This window comes from Electrona antarctica (assembly GCF_951216825.1).
Source record: "Electrona antarctica genome assembly, chromosome: 13".
NCBI lineage: Eukaryota > Metazoa > Chordata > Actinopteri > Myctophiformes > Myctophidae > Electrona > Electrona antarctica.
In genome coordinates this window covers 31702208-31721109 of record NC_136794.1, presented here as the reverse complement: position 1 = coordinate 31721109, position 18902 = coordinate 31702208, and the positions used below count along the sequence as shown (strand labels likewise).

Genomic DNA, 18902 nt, shown 5'->3' with positions numbered 1-18902 from the left:
ACGCTATCAGCTTGTAGATCTGCTGTTTTTGAAACATCGTGAAAATGTGAGCAAATCTATAGCTAATATTTATCGCACGCGCACACGCACACACACACACACACACACACACACACACACACACACACACACACACACACACACACACACACACACACACACACACACACACACACACACAGCACGTAGTGTGGATTAAAAAATTGACTGGGCAAATTAGCAACGCGAAGGGTGGGGTTAGCGCATCTCCGTCCGATAGGTGTGAGCGGTTTTGCCGACGTGCTAATGGGGGCATGCTGTGGTTTGCTACTAACAGAAATTTGTATGCACAAGGGCTGCCAAAGTAGGCTATCTTTTGTTGTTTTTCTTTTCTGTTCTTTCGCCCCCTCTCTTCGAAGTTAGACTGGGCAAGCTCTAAACTGACTGGGCCACTGCCCGCGTGGTGACACACACACACCTCCACCCCCCGGCTAGATGTCTAGCTGTTGTTTTGGGGGGTGAAGAGCCCTTTCTATGTAGTGGCTGGCTGCACAGCGCACACCCAGGCAACTCATAAAGATGTCAGTAAAACACTAAAGGCCCCCTAATCAGACCATCAGTGGAGGCTTGTAAGAGTTGATTCATACAGACATGATGACACTGTCTCCAGCATGGCTGCTTCTTCCCCTGTCTGCCTCCCTGCAGGCACAAACTCTGGGAAGGCATGGTCCTGAATGAGAGTACTCCAATTCTCTTTAAAGAGCCACTTCAACCCTTTTGCAACCAGAGGTTATTTTAATGCTGTTTAGGACACAAGAAACACTTTCCTGGGGTTTTTATGTGTGCAATATGTGTTTTTAGATTATAAGATATTTTAGTCATGGCGCCATGTGCATGACCAAAATTCGTCATGAAAATGTGGTCTCACTTCCTTCCTGGACTACATGTCACACCTCCACGCAGCCTCCCCCCTCTCCACAAGGAGGGGCAGTGCACCAAAGCATTATGGCCATTGTAGGAATACCGGTATTCAAGTAAAGTAAAAGTATGTAAAAAGTAATTGAGTAAATGTACTTGTTTACTTTTCCAGTACTGGATATCTGGCCCACACTGGAGTCCAAGGGACAGGCTCAAAGAGATTCCCACAGGCAAACAACTGGCCATTTGAAATGCAGATTTGCCCTCTGCTGACAAAGTGCTCGAGGCGAATACAGGAGAGAGGGTGTGAGGTAAAGTATAAGAAACTGCTTTCAGGGAGAATGTGGCGAGCGGGAGAAACATAACCATGTTTCTTTCCATGTATTATTCACTGACTGAGACGAGTCACTGAGAAGAGTCTGTGTTGGTGAGAATGGAGCATCTTCAAAGCAACAGACTGAATGACGCACGCGCACGCACACGCATGTACGCACACGCATGCACGCACACGCACACACACGCACACGCACACACACACACACACACACACACACACGCGCACACACACACACACACACACCTTTGACCTCATTTAGTATTCCATATCCTATGAATCATGCATACATTTTGATCCTCATCCAATGATTCTCCACGAGGAATATTCAAACACAATCACTGAACACCAGTGTTGTTTGCCAACAACCTAGTCCATGTTAGGACCTGCAGTGTGCATTGGGTTACGGTGTGAGTCATGGCTGAGGGAAGTAGGGGGGCTGGAGCACCCCCTACTGTAAATATCTTCCCGTGGCCATGGTGTGAGTGCTCGTTTTGTATCACTGAATGAATGTCCCTGCATACAGTACTTCCGCATTGACTTAAGACAAAACAAGCCCATTAATATGGCCATATATTCCTAATAAAACAATATTAGATGGATATATCATTATATCGTTATAATTACTATGTAGGTCTATAATAATTAATGTTCTGGTTATTTATTATAACATTACACACAAACTTTAGCCAGGTAGAGACACCAGAATGATTCTGTCACTCGAAGGGATTCACACTCACCCAAACCTATAGGGAATTATAGTATACATCAAATAAATGTTGCTTGTTAGATTTGCCAAACTGGAACTCATCATATTTTCCGACAACTCTGGAAAAAAACAAGCCAAAATAAGCCAACAAGGCAACACTGTCTGATTGGTGATTAACAGAAGTGGGACAAAGTCATTGTTTTGCAAGTCACGTCAAGTCACGCATCATTGGCGCTAAAGTCTAAGTCCACTAGTCCAGTTGCCACTCTTTTGCTTGATCAAGTCGAGTCTACATAGTCTCTTGAGTCCACACCTCTGGTGTTTGGTGTGTGAACAGGGTTTGCATGGGTTTAAAATGGTTTAGTCTCATCACAAATCTACTGTATGGTAGACCAGTGGTTCTCAAAGTCTCAAAGTGGGGTCCTTGGGGGGCTCAGCAAAATGTGTTGCATCACAATCATTTTAACAAAAAACATCAAAAATGTTTGGATTTTCAGATGGGGGTCCGAGGCCACATACACAATTTAGGGGTCCTTGCCATAATAAAACTTTGAGAACCACTGAACTAGGATTCGGGGGAGGAGGAGGAGGAGGGGGGTTTCCTCACCTGGCCCCCTTTGGGCTGGTACTTGATGTTGTCCGTGGAGCCGATCTTGGACTTGACGTTCTTGTAATCGGGGAGCGGCTGGCTAATGATGCGTAGCTGCTTGGGCGTGGTGGCGGGCGACTTGGGCGGGGTGCGCACCAACGCCACCACCCTCCTCTCCTGGGAGGGAGGGAGGGAGGGAGGGAGGGAGGGGACAATTAAGGATGTATTTAAAATGATTATTCGTAAAACAGAGGTTTATATTGTTGCTGTCTGGCAGAAATCCCTTATCTCCATATTTTACTTTTTTTCCCTTTTTTCCCCCTGTAAATCAACGCCCCACTACAGCGTCACACGAAAGCATCTAAAGTAGCAGATATACAAGCTATAAGCCAACCGGCATAAAAAAAAGTCGTCTGGACTGCCCCAGACGGTCGGGGTATAAAAAAGTTTGAGAACCCCTGAAGTAGGGCATTTATTTACGGCAAAAAAGATAATAATAATAATGGCCCGGTTTCCCAAAGGACACCTCTTACACCATGGTGTAAGAGGTATGGTGTTGTACATGCTCATTTGCCCTCTAGGCCGCACATGAAGCCTGTGTGCGGCCTAATTGGCTGCATGGCAGCCAATCAAACACTATGTCCTTTTTTGGGAAACACTGTCAAACGCAACAACATAGAAATACACAACCTAGACTAGAGCACAGCCACCTGTCCTCATTGCGCACGTAAGGCCTCCTGCATGAATACATTTAGAAGCAAACCTGTTTCCCTAAAGCCTCTTTAGCCTACACACACATGTCAACATGTGGCAGTATTAAAACAGAGAAATGTCTGGTGCGAGTGGTGACTTTCTTCATCTCATTTAAATATAAAAACTTTGAAATTAAGGCCTACTTCAGCATCAAAGAAATTAAATTGAATTCAAAAAAATGTAAGAGTGAAGAGAGCCTACTGTCAGCTGTCCAGCAGTCCAAATATTATTAAATTAAATTTCCTGAGGCCTGAGGCCTACCATACCAGGCCTCAGGCCTGAGGCCTACCATTGCGTGGCACATCTATGCATGGCATGTCTATGTTCACAGGCTTCATGTGCGGCCTAGAGGGCAACTGAGCATGTGCAACACCATACCTCTTACACCATGGTGTAAGAGGTGTCCTTTGGGAAACCGGGCCAATAATAATAAAAAGTTAGAATATAAGAGGTTTCTGCCTGACAGCAACAAAACCGTGGATAATAGTAAAACCAGGTTATTCATAGTCACAGTCATTCCTTTACCTGGGAGAGCAGGCTGAGGGAGCGCGGGGTGCCAGGCGTCCGTGACGACAGTGAGGAGTAGCTGGGTGGGGTGCCCGGGGTGATGCCCGTGGAGCCACCGGCCAGGGGCGTGGAATGGCCGCTGCGGGCCGAGCGGGAACGGCCCGTTTCTGGACCTGGTTTGAGATGGGGGTGGACTACTTGAGTACTTAAAAGAACAACATCACCCAATTTCAACTCATCTTCATACAGTTGGTGCTCACTAATGCTCATTATAAGATGTGGAGCGCCCTCTACCTGTCATACTAGCGGCCCGTCCTGTCCTATGCTCCGCCCTCATCTCAGTGCTGAACGCTATGCAGGGATAGATAGATAGGGAAAGATGAAAGTAGAGAGTAACACTGTGCAGAGGAGAACAGGAAAAGAAGAGAAGGTAACTCTATGCAGAGGAGAACAGAGAAACATTCAAGTCTTTAAAAAACAAAATACGGGAAGAAGGGCAAAAGGAGGAAACACTTCAGAGAAGTTTGGGAGAAGACATCTTAACTCATCGACTGCTAACAGCCCCATCTAGTGGTGGCTCAGAGCGCTGTCCATGTATTTAATAGGGCGAGACTCTTAGATCTTAAAATCCGCTATGTCCCGCGATTGTCATTTAATCCACCCAAAACATACTTTTTGTAAGCGAGGATCATATCGTTTAGAGAAATGAGCCGCAAATCAAGCTTGCTTTGATACAAAAAGAAGAATCCGAGATATTATGATTCTAAAAACTGCGTAGAAACACCCTAACCCAAGTACAGGGAAAGATAAGTGTAATGCATACTCTTTCCGACATCCACATTTTCTTTCTTTCTTTCTTTCTTTCTTTCTTTCTTTCTTTCTAATACCAAACTGGGGGTCCTTGAAATTAAAGCACACACACACGTACATGTGGGTCTGCGTGGGGCTGTGGAACCGGAGCTGGTGATGGAGGTGGAGCTCTCCTCAAGTTCGTGGGGGCTGCGGCGACTCAAGATGGAGGCGGGGCGTGGCAGAGAGGACCGCTTCTCCGGACTCCGCGAACCGCCATCCTGACACACAATATTGTAATATTGTAATATGATTACAATGGTTTCAAGACTGGGTGGCCCAATTTTTAAGAAATGCTAATATCTCAAACTTAAAAGACATGACCTGCATTCGGGCAGTGTGGTCGACAGTAACAAAATACAAATATAGCTGCAAGCAATGATAAGTCGGGGCCAGGCAATAAGAAAAATCACACCCGTATGAACTGAGCGGTGCAGGCTGCTCAACAACACCGCTGGCTGGCTGCAGTTATAGTTATAGTGCTCAGTGTGAATGGCCCTATAGCTGCTTGCAGCTATATTTATTTTACAATTTTTCACGTCCAAACTTCTCTTCAACTGGGATTTCAGATATTGGGTCCATAGATCGTGTGTAGAACGTTTCACACAAATTGCTCAAAAATCCAGGCAGAAAATCATGTTTAATCGTTTTTCAAACTGCTCAAAATGGCGGAAAATCTGATGGCGGAGCTTACTGGTCAAAGTGACAGATGTGTTCTGCATGAGTCAAGGCACATGTGAAAATAATGCCATGGCTTTTGGCCAAACGAGGCATGAGTTATGCCTGTTCAATGTTTTCATTTTCAAACAATTGCTATTGCTTATTTAGTGTAAGACTGGTTTCAGTGCTATTTTGCATGACCCTCTATCATACTGTAAAGTTTCGTAAACATGTGACTCTGCATGAGTCACATGTTAAATTAGGGTTAAAGAGATTAAACGATGATGCTACTGTATATTAACACATTTTGCGATGGGGACCCCGTGGAATACCGTGGAAGGTCCCCTGGTGGTCCGCAGACCCCACTTTGAGAACCACTTCTCAAAAACTCAATTAGGCCAGACACACAGCAACTTAGATCAGATCACAGGCCCGGTTCTTCCTACAGGCCGACGAAGCAACGGCTTCGAGCGCCATGGGGGAGGGGCGCCTTTTTTTTTTAAACATTTTTTTTTTTTTTTTTTAACTCTGTCCCAACTCTGTCTGCACCGTGTCCCCCCAGTGCCCCCCCAGTGCCTCTCCAGTGCCTCCCCAGTGTCTCCCCAGTGCCAGTGTCCCGCCAGTGCCTCCACAGAGCCTCCCCAGTGTCCCCACAGTGCCTCCCCAATGGACCCCCAGTGCCTCCACAGTGTCCCCACTGTCCCCCCAGTGCCTCCACAGTGGCTCAAATTTTTTTGAGGGGGGGGGGGGGGGGGGGGGGGGGGGGGAGTGGGCGCCGCGAAAAATCCTGCTTGGGGCGCCAGATTGCTCAGGACCGGCCCTGTCAGATCATATATATGTTTAACCACTTGAACCCCATATGGTTGAATATAAGTCACCCTTGTTACTAGCACTTTTATCAATAAAAATCACACCCGTGTGAACTGAGTGGTGCAACTAGTCAGTGACGTCACACACTAACCATAGCAACCATGCTCACATGTACGTGGGGCCACGTACAGGTACACACTGGTACAAGTACACAAATACATAGACACATAGATACAGACAAAGCTGGTTGTTGGAGTTGTTTGCACCACTCAAAAAAGGCTAAAATGTCCGAGCTGCTTCAGTGTCTGTCCTTCGATGAATACTTTATTAGTCAGAAATGTAAACAGCACATGGTCAGACATGAAGGCTAACACAAAAAAGGTCCTTGTGGGGACCTGTTTCCATTGTGGTCCTATAGTATATGTATGACCTTGTCAACGCACATCAACTCTCACTTTTACAGTTGCTTCACCTAATGACTGTAGGCTGTACACAGTGTAGGCAGTTAGAGAGCAACTTGGCATTTAAGGTGTGTTATTTTAGGAAGAATAGCTGTCATTAGCGATGCGGAGGAGTGAAACGGAGTCACGACACTCGCCGCTGGAGAAATGTCACCGACCGGGTGAATCAACACCCACTGTGTAAATAGAAGAGGATTCTTAATTCTACCCTGTACAAAAAGAAAAGATGCAAGAAATGTCAGTCATATTATACCAGCTTGTGCCAAGCTAAAACCCTTGAAAAGTACTGAGATGACTCTGGCATCTTACTAAATATTACCAATAAAATTAAACTCAATTTCAATTAAGGTGCCTTTCACATCTTAAGCCAACTAGTGGATTTATTCATGCACTCTTACTAGGCTATTGTATCACCGTAGCCTCGGAAACCCAGACGTTTTTATTTCCAGGGAGGAAAAAAAAGCAAACATCACTCACTCTCTGCTGATTTCTGATTGTCTGCACCTTTGTTAAATTGACACACACATGCACACGTATACACACACACACACACTCCTCTCTCTCTCTGTCGCTCTAATTAATTAGTCTCATGTCTAGCAGCTGCGCATAGTTTCTGCCGGCAGGATCTGCCGAGCTGCCTATGCCATAAAAAGCATAGGTGAGTTCCAGGTTAGTATCACTGAGGTGGTTGCTGTATACACATATATTTGTCTGTCATTCATGTTTTTAGATGAATTGAGTACATGAGGACCCCAATGGAAACAAGCCAATAGGCTTTCTGGGATTCATCCTATTAGCAGACCTTGTGCTTGTCAAACTGTCAATGAAGTACAGTCAAAACTGTTGTTTGGGCCATTCATCTATCAAATAAGACATGTTTAGATTATTGACCAAACTGAAGCACATTTCCCTTTTCATGTAGTGTCGGCAGTTGTTTTTATAAAGTGATGCAAAGTGTCATGAATGGCGGACTCATCTTCAAAGTGCTAGTCCCATTTCAACAATTTGGAGCCTCTCACCCTCAAGCACTTACAGCTGACGTCACTAAAGTCAATGAGGGTTCAGGGCTCAGGGCTTGAGGGAGGCAATTGAGATTGGGCCTGTGACTGGAGCTCATACGCCCACTCAGGGGCATTGAGGACTCCTCATTGCCTTAAAGGACAGCCAATGAGGAGAAAGTGTTGAAAACCAGCTTGCTTAAAAGCTGGCAAAAAGCACAGAGTCACACATACCGTATGAGCTTTTATTGTGAAATGGTAGTAGCGGACACTCACCGAGGCTCTGTCCCTCGACTGTCTGGCTACACTGAGGGGCTGGCGACCTTCTGGCACTGCACAGACAGAGAGAGAGAGAGAGGAAGAAACGATGATGATGATCAGAAATAAAACACACAGGCAAGTTTAGACGTTACATGTCGTCGCTGTCGGGTGGAAACCTTGTATGTCCAAAAAAAAGTTACTTTTCAGGAAACGTTGAAACAATAACCTGTGCTCCAATTTTCATTTCCAAAATCTACAAGCTCACAAGTGTCACATCTTGACACTGTGTGAGCTTATAGATTGCATGAAACTTGCATGAACTTTGTATGACAAAGCAGAGCATTAACTTACAAAAATAGCTATGGTTTCTGCCTGACATGAATGATATACTGTATTAGCAGAGAACACCACAGCACAGAGACGTGTGCATAACACATACATACAGGTACACAGACACTCTCCCAGTAGAAATAACACTTTCTATTTTTTCACACCCTAAACCTGGCATGGCATATGGTAAGGCATATGACACGATGATGTTGAATGGATGTTGGATGTCCAAAAAGGTTAGTTTTCAGGAAATGGATGCCACAAAACATTCCACAAATGCCACAAAAAAAGTCCACAATTTCCAAAAATGGCACATAAATGGCACATAAATGGCACATAAAAGTAAAGGAAAATTCCACAAATGGGCCTTTTAAAAAAAAATCTCTCATAGCTGATCTACAAGCTCAGCTTCTAAGATCAGCTATTCACGCTTGTTTTGCGTGACATTGTATGACCAAATTGTGCATTAATTCAAGAAAGAAAAAATATATAAAAATATAAAATTGAAATACAGAGATACAAGGTTTCTGCCCGACAGGGATGATATCATCACTGTCGGGTGTAAACCTCATATGTCTAAAACTGTTACTGTCAAAAGTAGAAGATCTGGCGCCCGCTGGCCTAGTGGTCCAGGCGCATGCCACATATAGGCTCTGGCCTGACAGTGTGTCGCGTTGTCGAGTCCCGTTCACGACGACCTTTGCTGCGTGTCTCTCCCCTTCTCTCTCTCTCCCTCTTTCCTGTCTATCTTCACTTGTAACTATCAATAAAAGGCAAAAAAGCACAAACAAATATTAAAAATTAAAAAATTAAAAAGATCTGCAATCCCGAGCTTGCAGATCTGCTACTTTGGATGCTTTTGCGTTACTGTAGTATGATCAAGTAGTAGCCCGTTAATTTAGGATCAAACACATAGAGTTAGAATATGGAGATAAGAGGTTTCTACCCGACAGGGATATTTAGCTGCATAGAGAAAGCTCTCTTCTGCAACCATTTGGCTGCCTCTCACACAGAATGGAAGAGATGGTATGGTATTATAAGGCAGGCCAACCCCTGGAGACAAGCTAATTGGGGCAATGCAGCAATCTAGGGAGGGCATCACAAACTCTTCAGTCCAACACCCCAAAAAGATACATTTGGATTTGGTGTCTATCCCCCAGCTACAAACTAAAACAATAAATGCATTTAAAGGAATATTTCACTTTCAAACATGTTTGGGCTTTTGTGAGGACCCCAGAGTGTAGAAGTTAAGTATCTTGATTCCCTTTATTTATTTATTTTATAATATTTATCCCACGATTTTGTAACCCATTTTTCACCCCTGTGTCAATTATCTAATGTGATCCTGGGCTCTACACACCCTCCGCCAACCTAGTCCCCATATATGGGGGACATGGGGAAAGCAACGGACTTGAACTCATGCTTCCTTCATGCCCGAGTCTTGATTCCCTTTAACCAAGGATGGGTGTTTTCAATTAATCGTTTACCCGCCAGGAACATAGGAATATTAACACGTAGAATCTTGTAGCCTGCCACAAACGGAAAAGCCGTTTTAACAGCGATGTATTCATTAATGCATGTTTTAATACGATCGTATCGAAATCTACCGTCCGTTAGCTTTGTTATGCTTCTGACACAATGGGCGCGGCCATTTTGAAAATGCGCGCGCATCCACTAACATTGCCGGCTCTGTTTTCAGACGGCTTTATCTCACAGAAGCGACATTGCAGAGGACGCTTTGTCCCAGACAAGCGTTTTCAACGGCCTGTAGCAGGCGCTGTGATACTCGCGGTCCACTTTTTCCACCACCGACCGAGAGAACGAGCACCAGCTTCGTCAACACACACGGAATGGTTTCATAGTAAAATGCGATACGGATATTTGGCTCTTCAAAGTAAGTGTCACGCGTGATTAAACCATGGCAATACGCAATCGAGGGATTAATTAATGGCGGCAGGAAATGTGTTTAAGTTACAATGGGTTAGTATAGGAAGGGGGGGGTGTCTGATAAAATGAATATCAAATATCTGAATACTTGAGTCAAGCTACTTAAAATCTGTCTGGGGTGCTTCCAATCTTTATGGAATTCAATTTGAGAATATACATTCTTTGGAATATTGTTTTTAAGTTCTAAAAAATATCTATCTACCTATTTATACGTACAATATCTAATATCTAATATCTAATCTACAATATCTTTGTAGGAAAAAAAGGGACATTTACTCATGACCCATAAAAAGTATTAAGGTTACATGACCAAATAATATTGTTTTGGTAAACACTGGTTTACGTGACTCAATGTAGAGGCGTGTTGAGGGGAGGCATGGAGTGTCAAGTGTCTCCGTGACTGCATGAAGAGTGGGGAGTATTTAAACACAATGAGGTCCTGCACACTACTAGTTGCCTGGCAACCACTGATATTAGAACAAATAAATAAATAAATAAATGAGTCGCTATTGTAACTCTGTTTAACTCCATAGAGAAAGGAGAGCATCAGCCATTTCTCAATACAGGCCTTTCAAAACATCTCTGTCTGGTGGAAACCTCATATAAACAGCTGAAAATTAACACGGCCTACGCGTGGTGGTAAGTACAGTACATGGGCAAATAAGTTGACATTCACCGATGGCAGTAGCCAATGTCTGTTCCGTTGTTGTTGCTATGTTCGTGTGTTGGTTATCTATAATGAAGATCTATTACTTTCTCTGGCACAAAACGGCGGATGAATCTCAAATTAGCAATACAAACTAAACAAAAAGTTGTATTGGATATCGGCCAAATTGTTAATTTAAACATCTGTATTATGAGCCCAGAATTTCCATATCGGTGCATACCTAACAAACACTAATATGAAACTGCAGCACCGGGAAACCGAAGGGTCCCAGAAGACATGGCAAAAGAATGGAGAAGAAAAACAAGGAAAGCAAACCGAATAAAAGCATTAAAGTAAAGGAAAACAACAACCAAAGGAAAAAACACAAAAACATATGGCAATGAATTATTATGATTACTTTTAATTATTATTATTCTGAACAAGTGCAGCAATGCGTGACAGAGACAAAGCACAAGTTAGTGTCAATAAAAAAAAAGATGGAAGCCGAGACAAGAATAACACGGATGGCAGGCAGTGGTGAACTTGTGAGGCTACGTGTTCGGGGCGAGACATCCGGCAGGCAGGCAGGGTCACCTGTGGCTCTCCTCCGGGGGCAGGAGTGGTGCTGGGTGGGACGTGCGTGAGGGCCGGACAGTTTCAGAGCGCTCCTCCTGGACGGGGAGCGAGTCTGAAGAACCTCTGCTTTTTTAGTCAGCTCCGTCTTCTTTATCACAGCTAGTAGAGGGAGAGAGAATGTGTGTGTGTGTGTGTGTGTGTGTGGGGGGGGGGGGGGGGGTCAAACAGATGAAAAGATACTTGTATTGCCCTCATATTCCAGCAGGAGCAATATATTACCCGGCATACTGGTTTCAAATAGTATTCTCCTGACCTTACAGTCGGTATTGTCTATGAATTAAAAACAATTTCAATAGAAGTATTGATACGGTATATAGTCATGAGAGAGAGAGAGACGGTAGCCGTGAGAACCTTTTTTCTTCTTGGTCTCCTCTCTGGGGATGTAGACGGGTTCTTTGCGGACAGGCCTGCGTTCTGGCGTGGACATGCGACCTTTCACCCTGATGCCTTTAGCCTTGGGCTTGACGGGCTTGTCCTGCTGTCGGGGCTTCTGCTGCTTGTCCTGGGACGCGGCGTGGGGCTTCTTGGGCGGGCTGTCCATTTTTGGCAGGGGCTCGATCTGCTCCGTGGCCATGCTCTTATCGTCATCTGTGGAGCGGGGCGGGGAAATGTCAAAGATGCCGCTCACGACTTACGGATGGATCTAAATTAGGCACGTAACGATTCATCGCAGATCGATTACAATCGATTCAAACTGGCGACAATTTAAGCCGATTGTGTATCGCGATGCAAAAAATAACCCCCAAAAAAGAAAAAGAGAATTGATAGAGTTTTCACTTTTCAGTCATTTGCTACTGTATTGAAAAGAGGTTAAGAGAAAACACAGTATTGTAAAGAATATAATTAAAGTAAAGAATACTGGATTTGTGTAAGAGAAATAATCATATCGTGAGTTGAGTGAATCGTTTCATGCAGGTTCTTTAGTGATATTTCGGTAACAGTTTCTCAGTGGACTTTGGTAGAAGATAATCTAAAATGATAATGTGAGCGGTGCTTTGGACTTTATGTACACATCTTTATATAGTTTTTCTGTAAATTGCATTCATCAAATTTTTTCTCCACTTTTGGAGTCTGGATTCAAAAAAATAAAAGTCAAAGACACCATATAAACAATATAAATAAAGTCATTTCATGGGCGAACTCCTCCTTTAACTACTTGAATCCCAGCATCCTTATTGTGGGGAAAGCTATTGCAGAAAATAGCCGATCGTCAAGCTTACAACATGTCACACTGCGACAAGCTTGTTGTAAGCTTTTGATGAATTGAACAAGGTGGAACAAGGTGGACCCTCTTGTAAACAAGTGTAATGCTTAATTGGGTCGTCCACTCACAGTTAACAGTCTTTGTATTGAGTTTGTGCTTGAAATGTACTGTCATTCTGCAAACTGTTAATAAATATTTCAATCAATCAATCAATCAATCAATCAATCAATCAAAAGTCGATCGGCAATTTTCGGCTACCTCCCCCTTTAGGGGTGGTTATACACAGACACCAACTTTTGTCAACAGGGGCGTCAATATAGCTGGGGGGAGAAGCCGGGGGAAAGTTCAGAGTTCTCCCAACCGGAACAACAGTGTTGGGTTTTCAAACACAGATGCTTTAAATACTACTAATTTAAAAGTAGGCGTCATGGCTTGCCAGATCACAGGCACAGATCCTTGTTGCCACTCGACAAGGAACGCTACTTTAGAAAATGAAACAAGCTAGAGGCCGATTGGAATGTTTTCCTTGACTGCATGGACATGATCCAACACAACACAATGGACTGATATATTCGCATGGTAAGAGACACTTTTCTATAGATATGATCACTGAAACTTATCATAATATATACATTTTAAAAAGCCATTAATTCATCAATGATGTTTATAGAACATGTTTTAGTGAATTCCAAGTAGGCTACCGACACATTCGTTTCGACCGCACAACGATGGCTCCGTGCCAAGTTCCAACTGTCTCTAAACTACTTAGAATTCACTACAATGTGTTATTATTGATAACACATTATTGATGACTTAATGGCTGTTGGTTTTTGATATTACGTTAAGTTTAAGTGATCATATCTATAGAGTGTCTCTACCAGGCGAGTAAACACTGCGCCGCGGTAACACAATGTTTTGTAACATGGAGGGAGAGGGAGATTGATGTCCGATTTCAGTGGTGGTTATGCTTGTGCAACTTGACGCATGCAATAAAGTATAAAGAGATAAGTTTACTCTGACTATAAACCACTTGAACCCCAGGTCCCCAGCATAAACCAAAAATCTACAAACTCACAACGCGTCGCAACCGTAGTTCGCAACGTGCTGTGAGATCATGGTAGCCTGGCCTGGACTGAAGTGTTTTACGCACATTCTACATTTACAGTCCTTACGGCGGTTTACGCCTACACAAATGTTCAGATTACAAATATAAAGTGCTCACCCCAGGGCCATGGATGTTACAATTCTGCTAGGGCGGGAATAAGTACCGGTATCTTCTGTATTGTTCAATAAAAAGCAATGTTTAATCCGTTTTTGGCCATGCGCTTTCAACTATGCACCCCTATCGGCTGGTGCATTATAACTCTGATAAAATGGCCACCGATCGGTTTAAAACGCTTTTTATTGAACAATGCGAAAGATACGGGTACTTTTACCCACTCGAGGAGGATTGTAACATCCGTGGCTCTGGGACGAGCACTTTACATTTGAAATCTGAACATGTATGTAGACGTTAACGTTCTAAATGGGAAAGGTGCATAAAACAGGTTGAAGTTCCGCCATGACAGACCAGCGCCATGTGAACCATGGCTAAATCCTCTCGTATACGTAATAATAAGTCAACTTTCCGAGGGCGAGTGTTCCAGCTGTCAATATTTCTATCATCCAACAAATCGCTCTGAAAGTGATCCAAAGGATCGTACGCTATTATAACTCTATGGGGAAGACCATTTTGTTTACCCCGGGCTAAAACCGGATGTGACATTTGTGGGCGTTCCTGTCTAGCTTGGTGTGGATGTATGGTCATAATGGACATTTTCAGGTAATGGATGGTTCTGGGTTACCCTTCATAGTCAAAAAGAGACAAGAATTGCCTTAGCAATCAAACTGTTTGTCCATGATTGGAGCCTGAGACAGGGGTGGAGGGAGGAGGAATGCAAAACAAAAGTAGAAAGGAACAGACAAACAAACAAGCAGATCTCACCTTGAGTGTCGATCCATGAGCTGTCCAGAATGGAGTCATCCATGGTGGTTTCGTCCCTATCATAGCTCCCCGTCTGTCCCTCTGTCTCTGTGGCCTCCTTCTCTGGGTATGCGGGACTCTCCTCCGGAGCTTCCGGTACATCGGACACCTCCTCCAGGCTGGCAGCCTCCATCTCAACCTCCTGCGCCAGCTCCACAGACTCCTCCTCCTCCTCTTCCTCTCCCTCTCCCTCCTCTTTCCCGACCACGGCCTGGCGGGCCTCGGTGTCGGGTGCTGGTGCAGAGAAGCGGACGCTGTGTCCGCCGGGCTCCTCTCCCTCGTCGATTGTCTGCACCACAGTGATGAAGTCATCTTCCACGGTCACGACCGACTCGATGGCTGTGCGGCTCTCAGGGACATCCTTGACCGCCGCTACCTCTTTTTCCTCCTTCGCACCATTTCCCTCCTTCTCCACCGTAACAGTTTTTTCAGCTTCTTTCTCCGCAAGCTTTGTCACTGCCATGTCCTTTGCTATCTCAACAGCTCCAACTGCCTCTACTGACTGCTTGGCTGTCTCTTTCTCTTCCCTCTCTTTGTCCTGCGTCTCACTCTGCTCTTTCAGTTCCTTCTCTATTTCTTCCCTTTCATTCTTCTCCCGCTCCACCTTGTCCCTCTCCTCTCTTTGCGTCAGCTCGGTCTCTGCCCTCTCCTTCATCTCCCTCTCTATCTTCTCTCTCTCCTCCTTCAAACCTTTCTCCAGTTGTTCCTTCTCCTCCCTCTCTTTCTTCTCTCTCTCCTCTTTCTGCATCTTTTCCTGCTCCCCTTTCTCCCACTGCTCCTTTTCCTCCTGCTCTTTCGTTTCCCTCTCTTTCTTCTCTCTCTCCTCCCCTGCTTTCCTCTCAGTCTCTTCCTTGTCTTTGTCCGCCCTCTCGGGTCCAAACGCGGGCGAAGCCGCCCTTTTGGGTGACCCGTAAGCCTCATACGGCTTCATCTTGGCCGGGGAGAGCACCGGCGAGAGCAGCTTGTCGTCGTCGATGTTGCTCTCCACAGAGGAGGCCGGCGAAGGCTTCAGGGGACGTGCAATGCGGTCCTTGGCTACGCCGGTCAGTTGGTACACGTCCTCTGCGTCTAGCTCCTCGTACGCCTCCTGGTGCACCAGCTTGACCTTCTCCCTCAGCTCCCGTAGCTCCCTCTCCTCCTCCATGCTCAGGGGCCGGTGCACCATTTCCAGTTTGCGGATCTTCATCTCGTAGTCGGCAATCTCGGTCTCCAACGCCGTCCCTTCCCCGCTGGTCTGCCGCTCGGTCTCGCTGAATGACCTCTCGCTTAACTCCAGAGTAACTGTGACAGTTGGTGTCACAAAGTCGGCTGGCTGGCCGGGCGGTGTCTCGTCCATAGAAGGCTTACTTTTTTCTTCGGCAGAATCTTTCCTCTCTGCTTCTTTTTGGTCTCTCTCTTTGGTAACATCATCAGGTCCTGGTGACTGGATCTCATCTTCCGATGAGTCCCTGACCGCCAATTTCCTGGCCTGTTCGGCTACCCTTGCCTCGAGGATAGAGGGGGCGAATGCCTGTGCAGAAGTGACCGAGGGGCTCAGGACATCTGCAGGGGAAGGCATGGGCCCTGAATACTCACTGAACACACAGTATCCCATGTCTTCCGTCTGGCTTTCACTCTTAATGGCACTTTCACTCTGTTCTCCTAAAACCAGGCTGGCCATCGGGTCACTGGTGAAGACCGAGGCATCATTGGGATCGCAGGGAACTGATTTCCTTCGGGTAATCTCTGGGTCAGTGTTCTCTGAAGCCAGTCTGGACCGTGTCCCGGCGAGGTCCAACATCTCAGGTAGGTCTGGGGCCATCACCGTGCCATTTTTGTATGTATACTTAGGAGGATGAGCGTATTCAGGGGACTGTAATGGTGGGCTGGCTTTGGTAGCGGGCTCAGTGCTATGAGGAGGGGATGATGACTCAGAGGTGAGGGAGGCTGCAGTCTCCAAGATCAGGGGAGGAAAGGGTGGAGGCTTCTCACCAGATGGGGTGGTGGCTGGGAGGTAGTCTGCGGACTCATCCAGACTTCCACTGGTATAGGACATAATGTCTGTGGATAGTGGGGTGAAGTTCCTACTAGGTCTGCTATGATCCATTGATCCGATGGTGATGTTGAGTGAGTAACTTCTCTGATCAAGGGCCAATTTTCCTGGAGAAAGCCTGCATTCATTGCTCCTATCAGGAACTAAGAACACGCTGGGGTCTTCTGCTGGACTTTTCCTAGTCTCTGGTTTGTCCTGGGCCTGAGCCAGGGTACTGTAACTAATTTCTTGCTGTGAGGGAACAACTGCAGTATTCTCTCCAGGTGTGCTTAGTTCATAATATCCTTCACCTGAAGCCCTAGGCTGTGGAGCCTCTTCCACCTCTAAGGTGGACGTTTCAAAATACGCAGACATGCCCGATTTGTCTCCTGCGTCTCTTGAATCTCCTCCTTGGACTCTGACGTCCATCGGACAGAAGTCAGGCTGAGCGGCGATGCTGCTGAACTCTATAACCTCAACTGAAGGCTGCTTCTCAGACACGGTGATGGGTTCATTATACGAAGGCTTAAGTGTGTGTGAACTGCCAGGTTCTTTGGACTGGTTCTCAAGATTGGGCGGAACAAAGGAGGGCATGTCCATCGTGGGGCTCTCCGGTACCACCCTCTCACCGGCAAAGAAACCCTGCATCTGGGGCTCAAACGGCTCCTCTGGACGCTTCTCCGATCCAATGCTGTCAGGGCTCATGGAACCACTCTTCTCGCTGGCAGGCTTGTCTGTGTCCATCTTCAAAGCTGAAAACACATCTTTAAGTTGGCTGTTTTTATCACCACAGAGGTACTGTACGTCATGCTGCAGGCGAGATCAAGGTTAGCAGAGGACAAAGAAAGCCGTCGTCACGGACACAGGCAAAGCTTTTCCTCAGAAACTTACAGCACAATGACACGGCCATCACTGGAGAACAACGGCGAAATCATGAGGTCCATCGATTCAGATGTGCATGACAATGGCATGGAATGATGTCACAGAACGGGAATGATGTCACAGAACTGGAATGGAACAACTGTGGCATAAGATGAGTAGAAACCAAGTGACAAATGGGACCATGTTATCATTTCAAGACGTCTGATATAGATGAATATAGCATTTCTGTCATTCGTTCACAATACACTGGAAACTGAAAATGAATTTACAGGTTTAAATTTTGCCACAGTAATTTAGCATAATAATTAAATATTTTTCTTTCTATATTTCAAACCAAAAAGAGCAACTCAATTTATTAAATGACAGAGAGATGCCCTACAAAAACACAAAATAATATAAACAAACAAAAAACAAATGAGAATTTCGTTGAGAAAGTAAGTCGATTTGAAGATGCATGGATCGGTCGTAACATTCGGCAAAACGACACAGAAAATTAACCAGCCAAAACAAAAAATCAAATAATAAAATAATAATGGTTGGATAATGATGGTTGTGTGCATGTAAAATACTTAAAACCCATTCTCATTTCTTGGGTGTCATATTTTGGTACCTTAGTGTCCACATAGCCTACTGACAGAGCGTAGCCTTTCACATACCATGTTGACAGACCTTTTGTCCTTTTAATTTTTCCCCTTTTCTCCCAAATTAATTATTATTCTCTTATTTAATGTCCCCCCTTTTCTCTCCATTTATCCATGATGGCAATTTCCAAATGTGTACTCCCTCCCTGTCACTGGATTCAAACCACTAGTCTCCATGGTGGTGGACAGAATCTTTACCTCTGTACAAACCGGATGTCCTCAATCAATGCATTCTCCCTCCCAAGGCGGCTGGCGGGTGACAGCTTGGGTCAGATTTGACCAATTACATCAACGCATGACACAAGTTGTCTAGGGGGAACATGAGGTACGATAAGTCCCTTTCGGGACATTTCTCGAACGGCACTGTGTCGATTGAAGCGGACACAATGTTCGGCATGGCGACTCGCTCGCCGATGCCTCTTGTGGCTCATGTCCACTTTAGACAGCATGCCACTGTCGTTTTAACATTTTTTTTTTTTTTTGCAGAGCTGTCACCCTTTTAAGTCTTAATTAAGGTTAGGTTTGAGAAAGGCACTTTCTCAAAGTTTTAGGAGAGAGTTTGCACCTCAATGTGCATTTCTTACATGGTGTAAGGTTTTGCGGCGGTGAAAAAAAGTGAAACTTTTCTCAACTTTGCTAGCTCCACCGTTCACACAGCAGCTGGTGTCATATTAGGACAAAGGGCTTTGGTGTAGACATCAGTAGTGACATGGTCGACTTTTGTCGGTGTTACAACATGGTACACGAAAGGATA

General features: G+C 45.1%; 1 protein-coding gene across 1 annotated transcript in view; it reads right to left on the bottom strand.

Annotated features, from left to right (window-relative positions):
* Positions 1–18902, bottom strand: part of map2 (microtubule-associated protein 2) — a 62156-nt gene that overhangs the window by 7286 nt on the left and 35968 nt on the right. The window contains exons 7-14 of the mRNA XM_079518165.1: positions 14576–17377; positions 11739–11975; positions 11346–11486; positions 7844–7899; positions 4718–4859; positions 4084–4140; positions 3808–3962; positions 2548–2706 (exon numbers count right to left, since the gene is read on the bottom strand). Coding sequence (XP_079374291.1) covers positions 2548–2706; positions 3808–3962; positions 4084–4140; positions 4718–4859; positions 7844–7899; positions 11346–11486; positions 11739–11975; positions 14576–17377 — 3749 coding nt within the window. The remainder of the gene's footprint in view (positions 1–2547; positions 2707–3807; positions 3963–4083; positions 4141–4717; positions 4860–7843; positions 7900–11345; positions 11487–11738; positions 11976–14575; positions 17378–18902) is intronic.